Source organism: Bos indicus, chromosome 6 (assembly GCF_029378745.1).
Source record: "Bos indicus isolate NIAB-ARS_2022 breed Sahiwal x Tharparkar chromosome 6, NIAB-ARS_B.indTharparkar_mat_pri_1.0, whole genome shotgun sequence".
Classification (NCBI taxonomy): Eukaryota; Metazoa; Chordata; class Mammalia; order Artiodactyla; family Bovidae; genus Bos; species Bos indicus.
The window spans coordinates 88,113,690-88,132,923 of NC_091765.1; the positions used below are offsets into that span (position 1 = coordinate 88,113,690).

The 19,234-nt window shown below is 36.4% G+C and overlaps 1 protein-coding gene across 1 annotated transcript in view; it reads right to left on the reverse strand.

Moving 5' to 3' along the window:
• ADAMTS3 (ADAM metallopeptidase with thrombospondin type 1 motif 3) overlaps window positions 1-19,234 on the reverse strand; it is a 280,678-nt gene that overhangs the window by 20,162 nt on the left and 241,282 nt on the right. The window contains exons 7-17 of the mRNA XM_019962898.2: window positions 17,199-17,355; window positions 16,224-16,329; window positions 15,685-15,828; window positions 14,922-15,054; window positions 12,861-12,974; window positions 10,670-10,815; window positions 9,299-9,474; window positions 7,588-7,721; window positions 5,838-5,961; window positions 2,332-2,412; window positions 372-535 (exon numbers count right to left, since the gene is read on the reverse strand). Of these exons, the coding sequence (XP_019818457.2) occupies window positions 372-535; window positions 2,332-2,412; window positions 5,838-5,961; window positions 7,588-7,721; window positions 9,299-9,474; window positions 10,670-10,815; window positions 12,861-12,974; window positions 14,922-15,054; window positions 15,685-15,828; window positions 16,224-16,329; window positions 17,199-17,355 (1,479 nt within the window). The remainder of the gene's footprint in view (window positions 1-371; window positions 536-2,331; window positions 2,413-5,837; window positions 5,962-7,587; window positions 7,722-9,298; window positions 9,475-10,669; window positions 10,816-12,860; window positions 12,975-14,921; window positions 15,055-15,684; window positions 15,829-16,223; window positions 16,330-17,198; window positions 17,356-19,234) is intronic.

Here is a 19,234-nt window from a genome sequence, read left to right on the forward strand (position 1 = left end):
GAAGTTCATTATATCAAAGGTAAAGGGTACTAAATGGAAAATCAGATTTACCAGGAAAAATGAAGAGCATCAACAATGCTAAATATGTGAGTAAATATAAAAATCTATTTTTTCTTTTCTTGTCTTTAAAAGATAACTGATTACCAAAATCAAAGATAATAATACTGTATTTATAATGTATACATAATAAAATATATGACAAAGTTCCCCAAAGAATAAAGAGGAAGGGTAAATGGAATTATTAAAAACAAGCAAGTAAATAAAATTAATTATATTAAATATTTAATTATAAAATTAATTATAATTGAGATAGATTAATTATAAAAATATAAAGTAAACCAACTACACAGTGAGCCTGTAATGCCACATACCAAAACAATAACAGGATCATGTAAAGGTCCATCAGTGTGAAGAGTTTCAATGTCATCTTCAATGTTATAATCCCATTCCACACCAAGATCTATGAAGGTCTTTGACTTGGCTTCCTCCCCTTTGCCATTTAAAATATAGTGGCCTGTAGCCTGATTCTTAATTGCTAAGGAAAGAAAAATGAGTAACCGGCATACATTTTATCTTATTACAGCTTTGACGATTCACAGTTAAGTCTTTCCTTCTATAAATGAAAGACCGTGTTTACGAGTATCAAAGCAACTAAAATGAGTGTTACTTCTGATAGGACTCATACTTCATTCAGTAGGCATTCAAAATTCTCAAAAAGCCTTCCTAACCAGTTAAAAATAGTGGTGAGGTGGTGAGATAGAAAGTAAAAATTAACAAATATTCCCATTCGAAAACACTGCCAAAGCAGTTAACACTTTCTAACTCATTCATCCCGTACATTTCCTCAGGAAGCTGGAAATATTTTTAAAATGAAGGCTTCTTCTACAACAAGTAATACAAATGATTTATACTAGGGCAGCATACAACATAATGCCTTTTTTTTTTTTAACTGTGTAATTCTTTCAAGTTAAGTCAAAATATTAGAGGTACTCAAAGTAGTTGAACTAATTTTTAGGCCGACAAGCAATCAGTCCTGACAACTGTAAATTCTAAGGTCACATTACCTACTTAAATGGTCACGAAAAGCTCTTTACTGGTGACAAAAATTGTAATATATTACAGATTTACTATATATTATTAAATAAAATGCTTTCTCTAATGAATAAAAATAACAAATGGCATTTTAAAGTTTGGAGGTACATTGGCATTTAATGATATTAGAAAATAAAATTTCAAAAGTTATTACTATTACTAAAAATGTGTAGAAAACATGACTAATTTTAGTTAAATACATTTATTCCTCTTGAGATTTTAAACTAATTTTTCCAAAGATAATAATCTGAATTCCAGAATAAAAAGTAGGGAATTTCAATTATAGGATAAAGGACTGCAGCTAGACAGTGGAGACTGTTTTGAAATCTAGTAGTAAATATATTTTAAATACTAAGAAAAAATTCCATGAAACACCAAAAAACAATACATTTTGAAGTTACATGTATGTAGAAAAGCAATTTACTATAAATTTTCATAGGTTTGACAGATGTGTCAGTTTCAGAAATCTTCTTAGTGATTTAATGGCTCAAGGAATATGTGAAAGCTATGTTTACATTTGTGCATTCACTTTAAATATAAACCCCTCTAGAATGACATTTCTCCATGATCTTCTAATGTTGAAAGGAGGAAAAAAATCTTTTGGAAATTATAAATGGGATAATTTGCAGATAATAAACAGAAAGCATGCAGAAAACGAATCTGCATGTGCCAGTCAAACTGGACACATAACAGATATCAGGAAATTTGTACTGGACTAGCACAACCTGGATGTGGTTGCTTTTCAGTCAAAGAACTTAAAACGCACTAAAAGAAGAGGCATACAGGATGGCATCAACCAAAATATCAGAATTAATTTGTCAACAAATATGGCAAATTTTTCTGATATTATTCCTTAATTTAGTGCATTTTATTAATATTTTATTTTTTCTCATCTCCCAATAACAGAATAAAAATGTATAACAAATTCACACTTACCAAATTATTTTTTCCTTCATGTCCTAATGAACCAAACCAAGTTTCACCAGAAATTAAAACTCTAGTTGTGAATATTTCTTATGATAAAGAAAGAATAGTTGGGAGAAATGACCACGGAAAACCAGGTAATGATGAATTTATACATAATTTTGAACCTTGCAGACCTATACGTGTACATAGACATAGATATATATGTGTATACATGGATACACATACACATGTATCTATATCTATGTATCATTTCTTTGACATTTCTACATTTCAGTGCATGTTAAAGCACAGCCAGTGGACAGAAACACTTACCAAGAACATGAGGAGAAGCCTCGTCTTCTTGGATTAACACATGTCTAGCACCAGGGGGTATATCAAACATCTTAAGGTACCCTTTGCATGTGTAGTAAATATTGGAGGAAGCAAAGAAGAAAACAAAAGCAACAACCATGGTTAGTCAGGCATTACGTTCCTACGGCTCCTGCATGCAGAAGAAGGCATCCATAAACTGAAAAAAGCAGTTTCAGAAATTAACTTCAAAGCACTGGCAGATTTTATGACATCTGGCACAGGATCAGAGGCATATTTTTCTTTATAATTATTAAGTCGATAAAAAATTAATCTTGTTTCTAACCCACTAGTCACTTATTTTGTATTGACCTACAAATTGTGGCAACAATAATTCAGGCAAATATAATACTATACTCGCCTGTGTCCCTCCATGCAACTTTAGTTTTTTAAATCATCCTTTTGAATAGGGGCTCATTTATAGTGTGATTAGTTGGTGAATTTCTTGAGATATTTTATTGGTCTATATATTATTTTAAAAGTCTAAGTGGCAAATATAGACAGCTAATTATTATTTCTAATTATTTCTAATATTTCTATTATTTCTAATCTATTTCTAATTAATGAAATAGCTTCAGATTTAAAAGCCTGCTCTATTCTAAAGAAATTACAAAAGAAAAACCAGTGAGTAGTTTTCATTTATATCGTGATTAGCAACTACTTTTAAGGCTTTACACAGTTATAAATAGCAATGTTGTAAAATATATTTTGTAGATTGGCTGGAAAACATCTGCAAGTTATGTCATGGTGCCTTTACACTGACCCTAAGTTCAATCTTCTAATTGAGAAACTGCAAACCAAAATGCTTAATAGGTTGTCTTAGGTTTTAAGGTCCTATTGTCCTGTATAATAAACCTTCCTAGTATTATCACATTTCCTAAAAGTTATCTTAACTGAACTGAAAAATTATCTTAAGATCATTTAGAATTAAGGTCCTAGCTATAAATCAACAATAGTCAGGGGAAATAGAGAAACCAAAATGTTTCTTCTCGTTTCCATAAAAAATGAATACAGGAAGATTATGCAACTTGTACCTTCATTACATTATGAAACCTATAACTCACACATTATAAGTAATGACAGAAATCCAGTTATAAATACAAAATTGCTGGTGGAGTCAGAAAGAAATCTGTTTTTTGGTCATTTCTTTATGGACAATGATTACCTATAGGTAGATTTACCTGACTTTTTAAATAATATTTATTAGTGTCTTAACTAAGTGGAGCGGTCATTTTGGGGTCAGGGTTTTCAGCACCTGAGCCTGGGTGATAATCAGTACATGAAACGTACCATGTTTGCCTGAGTATCAGAAGCTGGAAGTAATGTGGTTAAGATACCAAGGGTAGTAAAACAGCTTGATGCCATTTATGGATGCCCATCTTTCTGCAGTTTGCTATAACTTACCCAATACATTTTTAGCTTCCCTTGTTTCAGCAAGAGAAACACTACGAGCTCCTTTGGGTAAAGTGAAAGCTCCTCTTGTCTTCCCTTAAATAGAACGTCTTTAATTAGTAGAGAGTTCGTTTATCCAAGTCTTGCTGTTTCATTGACTATACTATAAGCTTTGTATAATTTTATTAGGTAACATATAAAATATGTTTCATAATCATATATATTGAAGTCAAAATGCATTCATAATAGTTAGCTAATGCCAATAAACTGTTAATAGTCAATGAAAGTAAGACTAAGCATGAACGAGAAATGATATAGGTGATTTGAAGTCGAATACTTGCAGATTTCATTTTCCAGCAACTTGAGTTCTTTATGGCATCTCTTGCTTAAATTTTTCCCTGTTGGAAAAGGTTAATTAGTCTATTGAATAACTATGATGATAATATTAGTGCAAAAAAATGGATGTTAGATTATCTTGGAACAGTCTGAAAGCTTTCCTCTCTTCTTCTGAACTTAATTTGGAGGTTTAGCATAATTTTTGAGGTATCTGAAAAAAAAAAGTATTACTACCTTTTATTAAAAATAATATAGAGTGGATAACAATGGTAAAAAACATTTTGTTTACATTTATTCACTCTGGAAATAAGAAAAATTAATTATTTAACACCTAAATGAACAATTCATAATTGCAATAAAGCATAGTAAATTATTTCACATTAAGATGGAGAAAACCATGTTACTCTACTAAATGCATATAATTTATGTACATAATTCTAATTTTGTTTGCTTTATTAAAATAATGCCATCAACCAGAAATGGCAATATTTGCTTTTTACAATTTTCAAAGTACAAACTATAGTAAATTATCACAGAGAAACAGCAAAGATATCAGTAACTAGAGTAGGGAATACCTAAGGAAAGCACATTAGAATACAGTCACCTACTTCTGCCTAAATACATCACCTACTTCTGTTCTAAATATATCAAAGAGCAAAGCTGATATGTGTGGAAATGGCTTGAGGTGGGTGACTGGGGGATAATGGGAGTAAAAAGAACTAAGAGAATTATTCCATTTGGATAAAGACTAGTTGTTTTTTTTTTAATATATATAGTTTCCTATTTTTCTAAAAGGAAAAATTACCGCAATGACAATGTGTTCAATGTGAACCAAATCTTTGTCTTTGTTTTATCTTGTTTTCTATTATTCTGTAAGAGACTATATCTTGGATGTAAGAGAAGCTTTTAAGGGAAGCCTCACATTAAATTAATCTTTAAATGTTGAATTCTTACAAACTTTTGTTCAATAAATGTTTGTTGAATAACTAAATAATAATTGTTCCAAACTTAAATCATTCAGTAATCCATGTTTGTATATAAATCTTTTGTGAAAATTCCAATGTATAATTATGAAAATACGAATAATGTTGCATATTATTTGTTGCTTTGGTTCCATCTAATGAACCTTCACCATATGCCTAAGTCCAGGCCATTGACTGTGTAACAAGCACAGAAATTTACACTGTAAGCAATTATACCTCAGGTTATTTTTTGTTGTATGTACCTTCAAACTTGTTTAATATAAAATTATAAATATTAACTGAAATATGAACCCAAGATTTATAGTTTTATAAATAGGATAAACTTGTTCACTTTTAAAAGAAGCAAAGTGACTGTAATACACTAAAAATTGTATTAAAAGTTTCTGAATATTTTTAACTTCTGATCAGTAATTTATGTCAAACAGAAAATTCAAAATAAGCATTAATTCTAATAATTAGGTTTAATACATTTTATTAAAAACACAAAATTAAACAGAACACATATTTTAATGAACTACTATAATTGATATTGGTTTCTTTTGTTCCTTATCTAAATTTAGTAGATACGTTTTCATCATGGATGCTATAGAATATGGATTCTCAAAGTTATTTCAATAATTTCTTAAAAGGTAATCTGGATGAAAATAAATTAGCAGCTAATTTTTTGTGTGTGTGTTTATAGAGAAAATGGTGCATTCCTAAAAGAAGTCTCAAAAAAGGCAAATTATGGATACTGAATTCATGAGAACTTCATCTTACCAAGCTTCCTGGGTGTCCTGGTAAATGTCCCCTTTACAGTTCGACAATGGGAATTATCTCCTCCACAGACACCACACTTATCCTCAACCTTGTTAGAACCGATTTCTTTATCACAGCCCACTTTCTGGGGAGAGAAGATATTAGATGTAGCTCATTTTAACGTGCCAAGCAAGTAAAGGTCAACATACTGGAGCATGATACACCATTTGTTCCGTCATGAACCCACAGCCAGGCACGAAACTCCCTCTCTAACTCTAATTTTTAATATCTTGGTCTTTTAAAGAACTATTATGAAATCAAATGACTTGCACCCTGGGTAATTATAAAAGATAAATTTCCCTCAGCCTAATGAAGTGTTTCTCCTATCATATGTAGTCAATCATCAAACATTTATTGAACACAGATATTGTAGCTGATGCTGAGGAGACAAAAATTAAGATGTGGATGTGTTTTTCCCCGGTTGCCTTTATATTTATAAAGAAGAAAATCAAAATAGAGAATTTTCCATTAGTACAAACTTTACAAGTTGGTAAGGGATGTGAGACAAAACATCACCAATGATGAGATTTTCAAAGTAACTTGAAGGAACAGAGGGTGCAGAAGGCAATTCAAGAACGCAAAGGGATTCAAACGAAGCCAAGGAAGTCATCCATTTGTGGAAAGTGGGTTCAGAAAACAATTATTTTCTTTGTTTGTTTTAGTGGTTAAGTCATGTCCAACTCTTTTGCTACCCCATGAACTGAAGTCTGCCAGGCCCCTCTGTTCATGGGATTTCCCAGGCAAGAATACTAGAATGGGTTGCCATTTTCTTCTCCAGGGGATCTTCCCAACCCAGGGATGGAACCTGTGTCTCCTGCATTGGCAGGCAGATTCTGTACCATTGAGTCACCACGGAAGTCCAACTGGGGTGGATTTTTAATGTGAATTGCTGTTGGGTAATGATGAGTCTGCACTTGTAAGTTTGAGACAAGAGTGAGCAGAGAAAATGATGACACATATATACTTATCGCACTCCCAGATACTGTGGGAGGTGAAGGATGAATAAAACACAGATTCTACTTTCAGGGAAATTTTAGTTCAACTATGAGGCATCACATATTTGAGATTCTTTTATATTAACACCTTAGTTGTACCTAGGTCAAAAGGAATCAAGCAGCAGCAACATGTTCAGTTAATGAGATAATTCCTTATCATTTAAACGTGTGAACATGGACAAGAAATAAACGACATAAAAAAAGACTAAATGGACAAAAAGCTTTTCATCTTCACCAGTGTTTTTGTTCTGATGTGGAATTAAGTGTTTAAAGTTAGAAATAATTGGAAGGTGAGACAGGGAGAAAAAGAAGTTTTTTAAGATGATAAAGCACATCTTGCATTGAATTAAAAAAAAAAAAAAAAGACTTGGTATTGTACTAGTGGATGGCTAGGATAAAATACTCAAAGCAAAGGCATGGTTCCAGTTGTATTCCCAGCCCTGAGGCCTCAGGAACCCCCTGAAATGCATTTGACTGGAAATGAGAAAAACAAATTAAATATTGAAAAATTTTCTCTGGTGACCAAAGTTTGATTTTATTAAGTGCAATTTCTTCCAAATTTAGTTGAGCTACAGAACTATTCATAGACTCTCACTGTAATGTGATCTCACATAAGAAAGAGTTAAAAAAAATTCTGAAAATATGCCGATGAATGAGAAGAAAAGGAGAATGACACAGTACTGTAGGAAGCTTTGGTGGAAGCAACCTGAACTCACCACACACTCTCCGCGCACACATATGCTGTACGGGTCTTTGTAGGAACAGCGCGTTCCATCGTGCACCAGCTGTTTCATATAAGCAACATCTCCAGTCTCTTTGGATTGACAGTAAAGGTGGCATCTTTTCTTGGCTGTATAAGATGGAGGATTATTAAGTCAACTATTTATGCAAAATGGTATATTTGAATAGTATAGTTTGTTTTTAAAATATACAGTTTCAACATGGCTTCCTGGAAACAAATTGTATAAATAAAGAGTGGGGGGGGTACGCATACTTGGCATACTTATTTTAGCCAGGGTGACCCTATGATTTGTCATCTAAACTGGGATAATTCAGATAGTGAAAAGGAGCTCTATTAATGATATAGAAAGGGATGAAAGTGAAAGTGTTAGTTGCTCAGTCATATCTGATTCTTTGTGACCCTATGGACTGTAGCCCGCCAGGCTTCTCTGTCCATGGAATTCTCCAGGCAAGAATACTGGTATGGGTTGCCATTCTCTTCTCCAGGGATCTTCCCGATCCAAAGGTAGAACCCGGGTTTTCTGCAGAGCAGGCAGATTCTTTACCATCTGAGCCACTAGCAAAGCCCCTAACAATATAAATTGGTATGACTGGTCCCATACAACCCAGGCTCTCTGGCTACCCTAGATTTAACCAGGGTTATTCAATAAATTTCATTCAAAATCAATTTAGTTTTAGTGACACTTAGAGCACTGACGGAGGAGCCTGGTAGGCTGCAGTCCATGGGGTCGCTAGGAGTCGGACACGACTGAGTGACTTCACTTTCACTTTTCACTTTCATGCACTGGAGAAGGAAATGGCAACCCACTCCAGTGTTCTTGCCTGGAGAATCCCAGGGACACAGGAGCCTGGTAGGCTGCCGTCTATGGGATCACGCAGAGTCGGACACGACTGAAGCGACTTAGCAGCAGCAGCAGCAGTAGCAGCAGAGCACTGAAAAGGTTTCTCTTTTGTTTGACCCAGTGGCCTAGTACAATTTTTGCTTCTTGTAGGATCTCATTAATTAAATCTAATTTATGTGACTCACTTTCCTCAAATTAATCAAAATAATGCATTGCAATTCTGAATTCTTCCACATGTGCATCTTTCCTTTAAAACAGATTTAAACTGAACTCAGCAGTGTATTCACACAAATAAGACATATGTCAAGAAGTTCCCATCTGAACAGATTTAACTGAAAATTCACAGCTAAGGAGTGAAACATGATAGGGAAATTTCCCAGTGTATTTCTTAATAACTAATGTACGGTACAAAAGTAAAGGGTTATGAAGTGCCTTTGTTATTCAATAATGCTCTTTGTCTTGTTCCTGACTTGATTGTAAAATAGCTGTATTTTCTCTAGTTGTTCAGAAAAGAAAAATCACAATATTCCAGAGGCATTTCCCAGCAGAGCGATTTCAGTTGCATGAGGAAACTCAGCATCTCTCCCAGGCATTGCTTTCCACTCGTCTTTTCAATAGTGATGGTGGCTGTACTGCCTGCCAGGAACTATTCCATAATTCTCACCTCTCTAGAGAAAGGAGTGTATTAGCCTTATTCTTGGAAACCCAGGAGGACTCACCCCTATAAGCACCAAGTTTTCTAAATTGCCAAGTGAGGATCGAAAGTCCAAGGGATTGTGTGTTGGCAAAGCTTAAGCTCTAAGTAACTGTCCACACAGCAGGAGAAGCGTGGGTATCTACTCACAGTCAGGATGTTCATATGGCAACCAATGGTGTTTGGTATTCTGGTATTCAAAGTGGGAGTTACGCTGCTGGCACTGCTGGGCTCTGAAGTCCTCAAAGTGTTTTTGGCATTCTTCTGTATTACAAAGCTGGTACTCAAAATTAACGCCAGGACAATCCTGACCACCATTGATGGGCCTAAAGAAAAGACAACGTTGAGAAAGGCCTTTTGGCTCTGGTCCAGTGGCTGAAGCTTGCAGGCACAGTGCTGGAGGGCAGAAAGCCAGAGCTTCTGAGCTGCCAGCCGCGTGAATGGACTCATACTTCCTAATTTCAATCCCTTTTCCAAAGCACTGTCCTCTCCCTGCTAGGGTTTGCTGGAGGGAAGCCCCAAACTCAAATCAGTATATTTTAAAACAGTGTATTCCTTCAAATGATATGTTTTAAACGCACAAAAAAGTATATAAAGAATCAACAAACAGGCATGTGGTCTCAGGAAAATTATATATTTTTATCATGCATAAAACATGTATTTGCAACCCAAAGAAACATTAATCATGGCTCTATGCCTGTTTCTTAATACATCCAATGCAAACAATAATCCTATCTTCCTTAGAGAAAAATTGCAAGGATTAAATGAGTTACTGTGTTTAAAACACTTAAAAAAGAGTGTGGCATGTGGTGAGCCCTTGCTGTTCTTACTACTATAATTTTTATTGTTTTTGTTGCTTCTGTGAATACTGCCATCATCTCTTCCTGTGAAACAGATCCCTCAGTCTTTGTACAAAGATGTGCTCAGAGCCATCCTGCTGCCAGACAAAAAAAACGGGTCCCAAATGTTAAACCCTTCCCAAGGAAGACTGTCCTAATAACCCTGATAGTTCATTTTTTTTTTCCCTGCAGAAAATAAGATTTACTAAGCACACAACAGGGATTCCAAAAATGTTCTCTGGGAGGACAAATGGATAACTTTCCCCCCAACAGTTCGTTGGTCTTTCTTTTACCGTCTTTGTGGCTCGGCTCTGAAGTACTCCTCTCCTGACTCTGAAGTGAGGGAGCCTCTGTGGTTAGTGCTGCTTCTGCCAATAGGCCTGTGCTTCCCAGAGCAGGTCTCGCAGCCTCGGTGCCCAGTCCTAAGGACACAGTGATCTGCTTTCCCTGCTCAGTTCCAGAGCCTCCTACACAGCAATTTCTTTAACAATCTCTAACCTTAATCACGGACTACTCTTCACTAGATGGATTAGTGGGGATTTACCCAAAATAGACCCTTACACACTTAGTTTTCACGGTCTGTGTTTTACATGTACTTTGTGAAACTGAACATTAATGGCATAATATTGAGGCATTTTCTGGTCTGTCCCCAAGTGATGTGCATGACAGGAGTTACACTCACGTTGGATTATTGCACTGGCGTGTTCTGAACCGGACACCAGTTCCACATGTCCGGGAACAGGAGCCAAATTTGGTCCAGGATCCCCAGTTGCCATCTTGTTTTTGCTGATTAGCATTCTTCCACATGCAATGGCCTTTATAGCACCACTTAGGAAAATGACAAAAACAATTATGAAACTTTGTGCCCATGCTCAAATTGAAGTTGTTATACAAGGACCACCAAGCGAAAGACTTCCTTTCTCTTTTACTTCTTTTTCTGGTGAAAAAACACTTAAATCATCCCAAAGTAATTACAACAATATGGTGACCTATACATACTGGGTAATTTAGACTTGCATTTTAAGTATAAAATTAAAATAAAAAATAACATTAATTCAGACAAGTTTTTAAATGACCCATTTATCAGTGAGTATCAAACATCATAATCAATAAGGAGATCGGAGCACTTAATTTGCCCAGTCGGTGCTAGTCTACCCTTCATCCCTTGTTATCCGTATTATTGGAATTTTTTAAGGGCAATATCCTCCCCTTTAAATAATGACAGGAAATTATATGCCTTAACTTCAAAAACAATTAATATAATATATCTAAAACATATATAGCTTTCATAATGATTCTAAGAAATAGATAGGTCAGATATATTATAACATATATAGCTTTCATAATGATTCTAAGAAATAGATAGGTCAGATATATTATCTTTACCTTTCAGATGAGGAAGTTGGGGCCCGGAAAGGACCATGGATAGTGTAAGACCCTCTGACCAGGAGAACTAAGTGGGGAATACTAAAACACAGATACTGTAGAGACATAGAGCTTATAGTACCCAACACACAGCAGATGCTCGAAAAGCATTAGCTCTTTTCCTTTCTAACATTTTGATTCATGTTTTTATTCTAAACACAATAAAAGTGCTTCTTAAAACTCAACTTTAGGAAATTTAAACATAACACAAATATATTTAGGGAAATTGGATGTCCAGATTTGGTTTAGAGGATATCTTTTGCATAAAGCGAAAACGAATCAACTTATTGTTACTTTTGTTTTTTCAGTCATTAAGCTATAATACCAAATTTTCCAAAAGCAACATGCTGTATGTTATGAGTTTAACATAATTCCTAACAGTTTAAACGTGGATAATGACAGATTTTATTATTACTATTATGTATGTAATTCTGATAGCAAGTACAGTTTATACACATTTGAAACGGAGCTTTAAAGGGCTTTAAAAGAACTAAAAACTATATAAATCTTCTTTGCCAGGTTTTGGTCCTATCTACAATATCTTATTTCCAAACTAGTCAAAGCCCTTCAACATGAGTTCTCAACATGCCTTTGTCTGGGGTTTCGTGATCTTTCCCCTCATGAGTAGTGAAGCTTGGCACTGGGCCAGTTTCTGAGCATTGAATCCTTACTACACAACTTGAGATTGAAAACTTCTGGGCATCTTTCCCCAAGGAGCAAGGCCAAATCGTCTAAGTTCACATGACTTTATTTCTGGACAACTTTCACAAGAAGTGTGATGCCAGCAAGTAAATCAAATCCCATTAGAGCCCAGACACTCTGCTGAGCAGCCGCTTCCTATTCTATCAGTCGGGGGCTGAACAGTGGTCCCAAAGATGCCAAGTCCTAATCCTTAAAATATGTAAATGCTACCTTATTTGGAAAACAGCCTTTGCTCATGTAATTACATAAGAATTTTTAGATGGGGAGATTACCCTGGATTATTCAGGTGAACCCTAAATGCCATCACATGTATCCTTATAAGAAAGGGGCAGAGGGAAAAAGACACGCAGAGGAGAAGGGGGCAGTGTGGGCACAAAGGCAGAGATGAGAGTGGCACAGCCACAAGTCAAGGAACCCAGCCAGCCAGAAGCTGGAAGAGCCAAGAACAGGTTGTCCACGAAAGCCTCTGCGGGGAGGGCCATTCTGCCCACACACTGATTTCAGCTCAGTGAAACCAATTTTGTTCTTCTGGCCTCCAGAACTGAGAGAATAATTGTTGTTTTAAACCACTCTCTGGTAATTTGTTAGTAATTGCTAGAGCACCTCTAGGAAACTAATACATTATGTTCGTGCATTATCACAGTGAAACTTCACATCCTATAATTTTCTTAAAGATGACGATACGTGCCATTTTAAAGATGATTCTTATGCAACATATCTCTACTGTATAAACAGATTATACTCACTTTCCCAGCAGCACATTCGGTTCCATCAAGTGGGGGCCCTTTTTTAGTCTTACAAAAGTAGGGATTATCAGGATGGCTACACCAAAGCTGTTTACATGGATCAAACGTTCGGAACTGAAAGAGAGAAAAACCAAACTCTCAGTGACGTAGAGATGGAATGACTTGTACTGATAATACCGGCTATACAGTTTCTTCATGTCATGTTTCTTGGATATTTTAATTTCAAGTTAATGGTCAAAGTTGTAGCGTGTTAAGAAAACAAACATGTCTAAGAATTCCAAGTAAAGAATACTTTTATTCTGCTCTTCTAAAAGAACACTGATGAACAATGATTTGTCTGGTTCTCCAGTTGACTTTTACTATTCTGCATGCCATTTCTATTTTATGGTTTTCAGATTTTTAAAGAGTGAGTAATTATTACAAACATTGTAAATATGAAAATGTCATAGCAGTTTTGCAGCTCTCAAGCCATCAAAATGGCTTATCTTTATCCCTGTATGTATGAACCAGTTAGACATAAAAAATAAAAATGCTCATCATGAGCTCACTAAATGCAGAAATTATCTGTCAAACTTTCCATGTAAGATACTGTATTCCAAGTGTAACAAAATGTCACAATACATTCATGTAGTTTATAAAGTACTTGTATATATTTGATCTTCATACCATGGCTGAGAAATATGGGTTATATAGTTATGGATACAAACCAAACAGTAATAGAGCCAGATCAGAATCTTAGTTTTCTCATCTTAAGAATGTGTTTTTATTTTCCTAAATCACTATATTATAATATCCAAGTGTATATTTAAGCACACATATTTGTATGTACTGTTTCCTCATCTACTCTCTTCATAACAGTACATTTCTTATCATTTTTAGATATAAAAAATAAACCTGTATATCAAATGCCAGTTTATCCATATATTCATTCCCTATGCCGTTACTTAGGCTTCCTAGGTGGCACAGTGGTAAAGAATCCACCCGCAATGCAGGAGATGGCAAGAGATGCGGGTTTGATCCCTGGGTAGGGAAGATCCCCTGGAGTAGGAAGCAGCAACTCACTCTAGTAGTCCGGACTGGAAAATTCCTCAGACAGAGGAGCTTGGCAGGTTACAGTCCATGAAGCCTCAAAGCAAAGACATGACTGAGCAGACACACACATACCATTAATTATCCACATACAGTCTTATCATCATAGCTTTCTTTCTTTTCTTTAGTGTTATTTATTTATGGCTGTGCTGGATCTTCATTGCTGCACTGGCTTTTCTCTAGTTGTGAGCACAGGCTTCTCATCACGGTGGCTGCTCTTGCTGTAGGGCGAGGGGTCTAAGGTGCACAGGCTTCAGTAGTTGTGGCTCCCCGGCTCTAGAGCAGAGGCTTAATAGATGTGACGCATGGGCTTAGTTGCTCCAAGGCATGTGGGGTTTTCCGGGACCAGGGATGGAATGCATGTCTCTTGCATTGGCAGACAGATTCTTTAGCACTGAGCCACCAGGGAAACTCCGTCATAGCTTTCTTTTAAAATTAGTACTCATTTTCTATCTGGGTTTTTTGTTCTAATTCCTATTACTTAATGCAGAAATTTTAATTTTTTACAATATGAAGCCAGAGCTTTAGAATTCTCAGGTTAAAACATTAACACAGGAAAACAGGAACTGACTGTATATCTTACAGGCAAACCAAATAGCATCTGCAAAGGCAGAATTTCAACAGCAGATCAACTTCTTTCAATGAAATACATTTTTTCTTGCTCTAACACGTAAAGCTTCCTCTAACATATAAAAAGCCCTATTTACCAGATGTGTGACTTAAGCAAGTTGCATAACCTCTGTAAGTCTTGGCTTGTTCATCTGTAAAATAAAAGTGTACCAACTTCCTTCTAGCCTGTCACAAGGATTAAATAAGACAGTATATTTAAAGCACTTAGCTATAGCATGTAGAGACATAGCAAACACAAATCATTGGTTCATATTCTTGCACCAGTGAATCTGTAAAGGTCACCAAACAGGAGCTACACAAATAGATTTTAAGATGCAAAAATCTAAATTGACTGTAACGTACCGCAGTGCACATTTTATAACCAACTCCAAAGTCAAAACGACACTGCTCATCCATAGAATAATTGATTCCAGGAAGTTCTGGGAGTTTGGGCCAGTCATGTTCAAATGGGTCATCAAGGAGACAGTCATAGGAACTGGAGGAAGGAAAATGGTGCATACAGCTAAATGTTCATTTTTTTTTTTATCATGTCTCAGTGAGAAAGTATTCTTAGGTTACATACTCTGGAATTTCATCAGATCATAAAGCAAGTTCATGAAAGCATATCTTTTAAGGATTTTGGTTTCAGCTCCATTTAGAAAAAGACCATTCATCTTTATTCTTCCCAGGAAAATAAGCCAAGCATACTCAAAAACACAGTAGAACTGTAACGACCTTGTTCATGTCCCTAGCTGAACCCTCATGGTGTGGCAAGGCAGATTCTGACATCCACCCTATGGGGTACAGGTGGTATACCCTATGCAGGCATTGTGTGACCACCCTCTCTTCATTCTCAAATCAACTTTTACCATTAGTCAAAGATCCCACAGAGAATTTACTGAAAGGAAATCACATTTAAAAATTCACTTCAAGGCTAGGCTTACAGCTTCAAATATTATAATCACATTATGGAATTACTGTGCCAAAAGCTAAGTCACAAGAAAATGTTTATCATGAACAAGAGTTTTCATTCACTGGGAGTTCAGTTATGATCAATGTCCTAAGAGACAGTTTCACGTCTGTATTTCTACTGTAACGTTCTCACGACACAAAGAAGGAGACATACTGTATGTATCTTTTCAGTTCTTGGCCGCTACACCGGGACCAGTGGTAACGATGAAACGCGGCTTGCACCAAGGGAGCCATAACACTTCCCATAGCCGTCTCATCACCGCACCTGTTGCCCTGTCCATCGTGTTCCATCCCCAACCTAGAACACAGAGCAAGACCTCACTGGTAAGAATCAACATACGGACCACGGCTTTGGCATAATTTCTGTTTTGAAATGTACAGGGAAATAGGTATTTTTTTAAGCTAACAAGGCTTTTGTGGAGGAGTCACAGACACTGTGAAACGGGGAGCAATCTGGCAGAAATGCCTTTCTTGTTCTTTAGCTATGAAAAGCCCACGAGTGTCTCTGCAAGCCAGTCACTCATTTGGTTTCAGTGCATGACCTCTTCACTCTTTTCAGCTCCTCAAACTTGGCAAGAGGGTGAGAGTTGCACGCTGGCATGTGCTCTGCCCAAAGTATGAACAATACTGAGAGAGGCAGAAAGAAAAGACCTTGTTTTTTCCCCCACTCTATAGCTGTCAACAGTGACTTACACATGGCCAGTTTCATGTGCTACTACAAAGGCAGATGAAAAACCATCCTCGTGATTCAGGGTACAGCTTCTCACTGGGTGACACATGCCTGTGACTGGAGCATATCCTGTAGAGAATAACAATTACTTTTATTTTCATTTTATGAGAAAACCCATTAAGAATTACTACTGGACCTTTGCCGAGGGAAAAAGAAAAAAGCTTTTCAGGAAACAGAGGCAGTATTATTTCGCTGCTAGCATCATGCCACATTCTCTTGGGAAAGCCACAGGTAACGGGCTCTGAAAGGATTCACTGGGTCTGCAATTTTCTCCTCTCCTAGGGGAAGGAACTGCCTGGGGTTACCATTCTGCTCTGCCCACCAACTAAGCCCTACCTTTCTGCTGTGGTGAATGTTCCTTCAAATCATGGTACTGATGAAGGGAGCCAGAGATTCCATCCACGTTGAAAAGAAAGTGGTCAGTCTAACTTTTTTTTTTTTTTTTTTGAAGTCTACATCAGAGTTTATTAGATAGATAGATGTAAGCTGACTTGGGGAGAAAGTTCTTTGGCAACAGACGTTTCCCATAGCACCTCCTTTCCCCTTCCAAGTACTCAGTGGAAATTGCACTGCATTTTATAGCAGCCCCTCTGTACCCCAAATGTACACCTATTATTGTAAAGGAGAGCATAATATGTCATGGCATTTAGGTGGCATTTAACATTGTGAATTCCACAGAAGTCACTGGAAGCAACAGAAAGCAAATGCACGCGTGGCTGAGGCAAAGATGAAAATGATGGTGGAGATGTGAACATGTGAACAGACTCCCTGATTCAGGATTGGTCTTTTTTTTTTAAGTTTTAAAAAACTTTTATATTACATTGTAGAATAGTTGATATATACTGCTGTGTTAGTTTCAAATGTACAGCAAAGTGATTCACTTATACTCTTGAAAAGTCATGCCCTTAAGTTTTTCTGCTACATAGTAATGGAAATACCTTGCATTCCAGCAGGTCCAAAGTCTTGCCTGGTTAAGAAAATTGCGTGATCATGGTGTTCAGAGTGATTGGGATCAGACTTTTGTTGTTGGCAAGCCCAGCGACACACATTTTCCAGGCTCCTGGATGGATTTCCCCTTTCTATGAGGCTGATGGACTAGGAGAAAACAATATGTTAAAGACATACATAATATTAATATTTTCCCAAAGGCTTCATTGAATAACTTTCTCTGAAATTAACATTTGAGATTACAGTAATTAAATAATGTACAATAATACTATTGGGGGCTTGTTTAGATAACTAATCTCATTTGGAAATTCTAAATGCACTTAAGGGATACCTTTATGACGATCAACATTATCTGTGTGAAAGGTGGCTGACACCATTAACTGAAATATGTGATGATGAATTATTTTGCTACTGTGAAGCAACTCAGTATTAATCAACTGCGTAAAAAATCTCAATAAATATTAAGAACAGTAACAGAAGATAGATGGAAATATTTGGAACTTTTTCTCTAGAAATGTTAAAGCCAAAGATCTTCAGTTTCTTTTTTTTTGCTTCAAAATTAATCAAAGCTGGTTTATATAATTTGAGGAGCAAATTATATAAACTTCACACTGAAAAAAATAACTACTCTTTATTTTAACCTCACAGCAATGAAGAGAGGGGGCACTCATATCCTGCTGTTCCAAGAAATGGAGTGACATTCTTGGGAACCCTGTGCATGTGTGCTCAGCCATGTCCAACTTTTTGCGACCCTATGGACTGTAGCCCAGCAGGCTCCTCTGTCCATGAGATTCTCCAGACAAGAATACTGGAGTGGATTGCCATTTCCTTCTCTAGGGCATCTTCCTGACCTAGGGTTAAGCCCATGTCTCCTGCATCTCCTGCATTGCAGGTGGATTCTTTACCACTTAAGCCATTGGGGAATGCAGTTACTATCACATTATCATCAGGAGATAAAAGTTCAGAGCAAAAAGCCCCATCCTTGAAGAACCCAGGAGCCACACTTCCCTGAGTAGTTCTGATGGAACGAGAAACTGAATTTGGAACCTCAAATTAGTTCTTACTTGGCTGACTGGCTGAGAGTTTTGTTACATTTCAGCAGATGGTTTTATCAGTGTTTACATTCTTAATAAAAAAGTTTGGTTTGTTTTATGTTGATCACATACTTCTCCAAAGAAATGATTTACCAACCAACTGAAGGCTTTTGACATCTCCAGCTGGAGTTGACTTGCCTTGAGTGCTAGAGACACTGTCTTCATTAGGTCAGGTTTGGGGGGGAAACTAAAGATCAATGATGCCCTTTTACCAGAAATGGTAAGTTTTCATATATAAAAAATGCAAACACATGGACTTTCCCCCCTGTTCTTGCTAAATGCATATTTCATTAGTATTCCATAATCAGGAGGATTAACTGTGGGAGGGGGACATTTAATTTTAAACATTAAGAAAACTGCCAAGTTAGTCACTTCCCCTATGTTTTCTCCTCAAAGGGAGAGACTATTTCATCCACTCCATGATTTCCAAGGACAGGGAGCCAACTCGTGCCATTTTAAAGCCAGCTAAAGTTACACTACATAAAAATGCCTATTGTCTGTACTGACCCAACACTTTGTTTTCAAGATTATAAGATTAATGCCCTTTAAAAAAAATTCACTGTATGCTTCGCTTTTATTAATTGGAAAGATATGAAACATTCCTTTTAAGAAATTATGAGAGAGTAAGGATCTCTGTTATTTTGTTAATCCGCCTGTAATGTAGGACACCTGGCTTCAATACTTGGCTTGGGAAGATCCCCTGGAGAAGGGAACGGCTACTAACTCCACTTTTCTGGCCTGGAGAATTCCATGGACTGTATAGTCCATGGGGTCACAAAGAGTTGGACACGACTGAGTGACTTTCACAGCCTGACACACACACAGATATAGTTGAAGCACCTAGAAAGCATCTGACACAGAGCAGGCACTCAACATACATGTTTTGGATTAAAAAGTCAATTATAAATTTAATGCTGGTGGTGGTTGTTCAG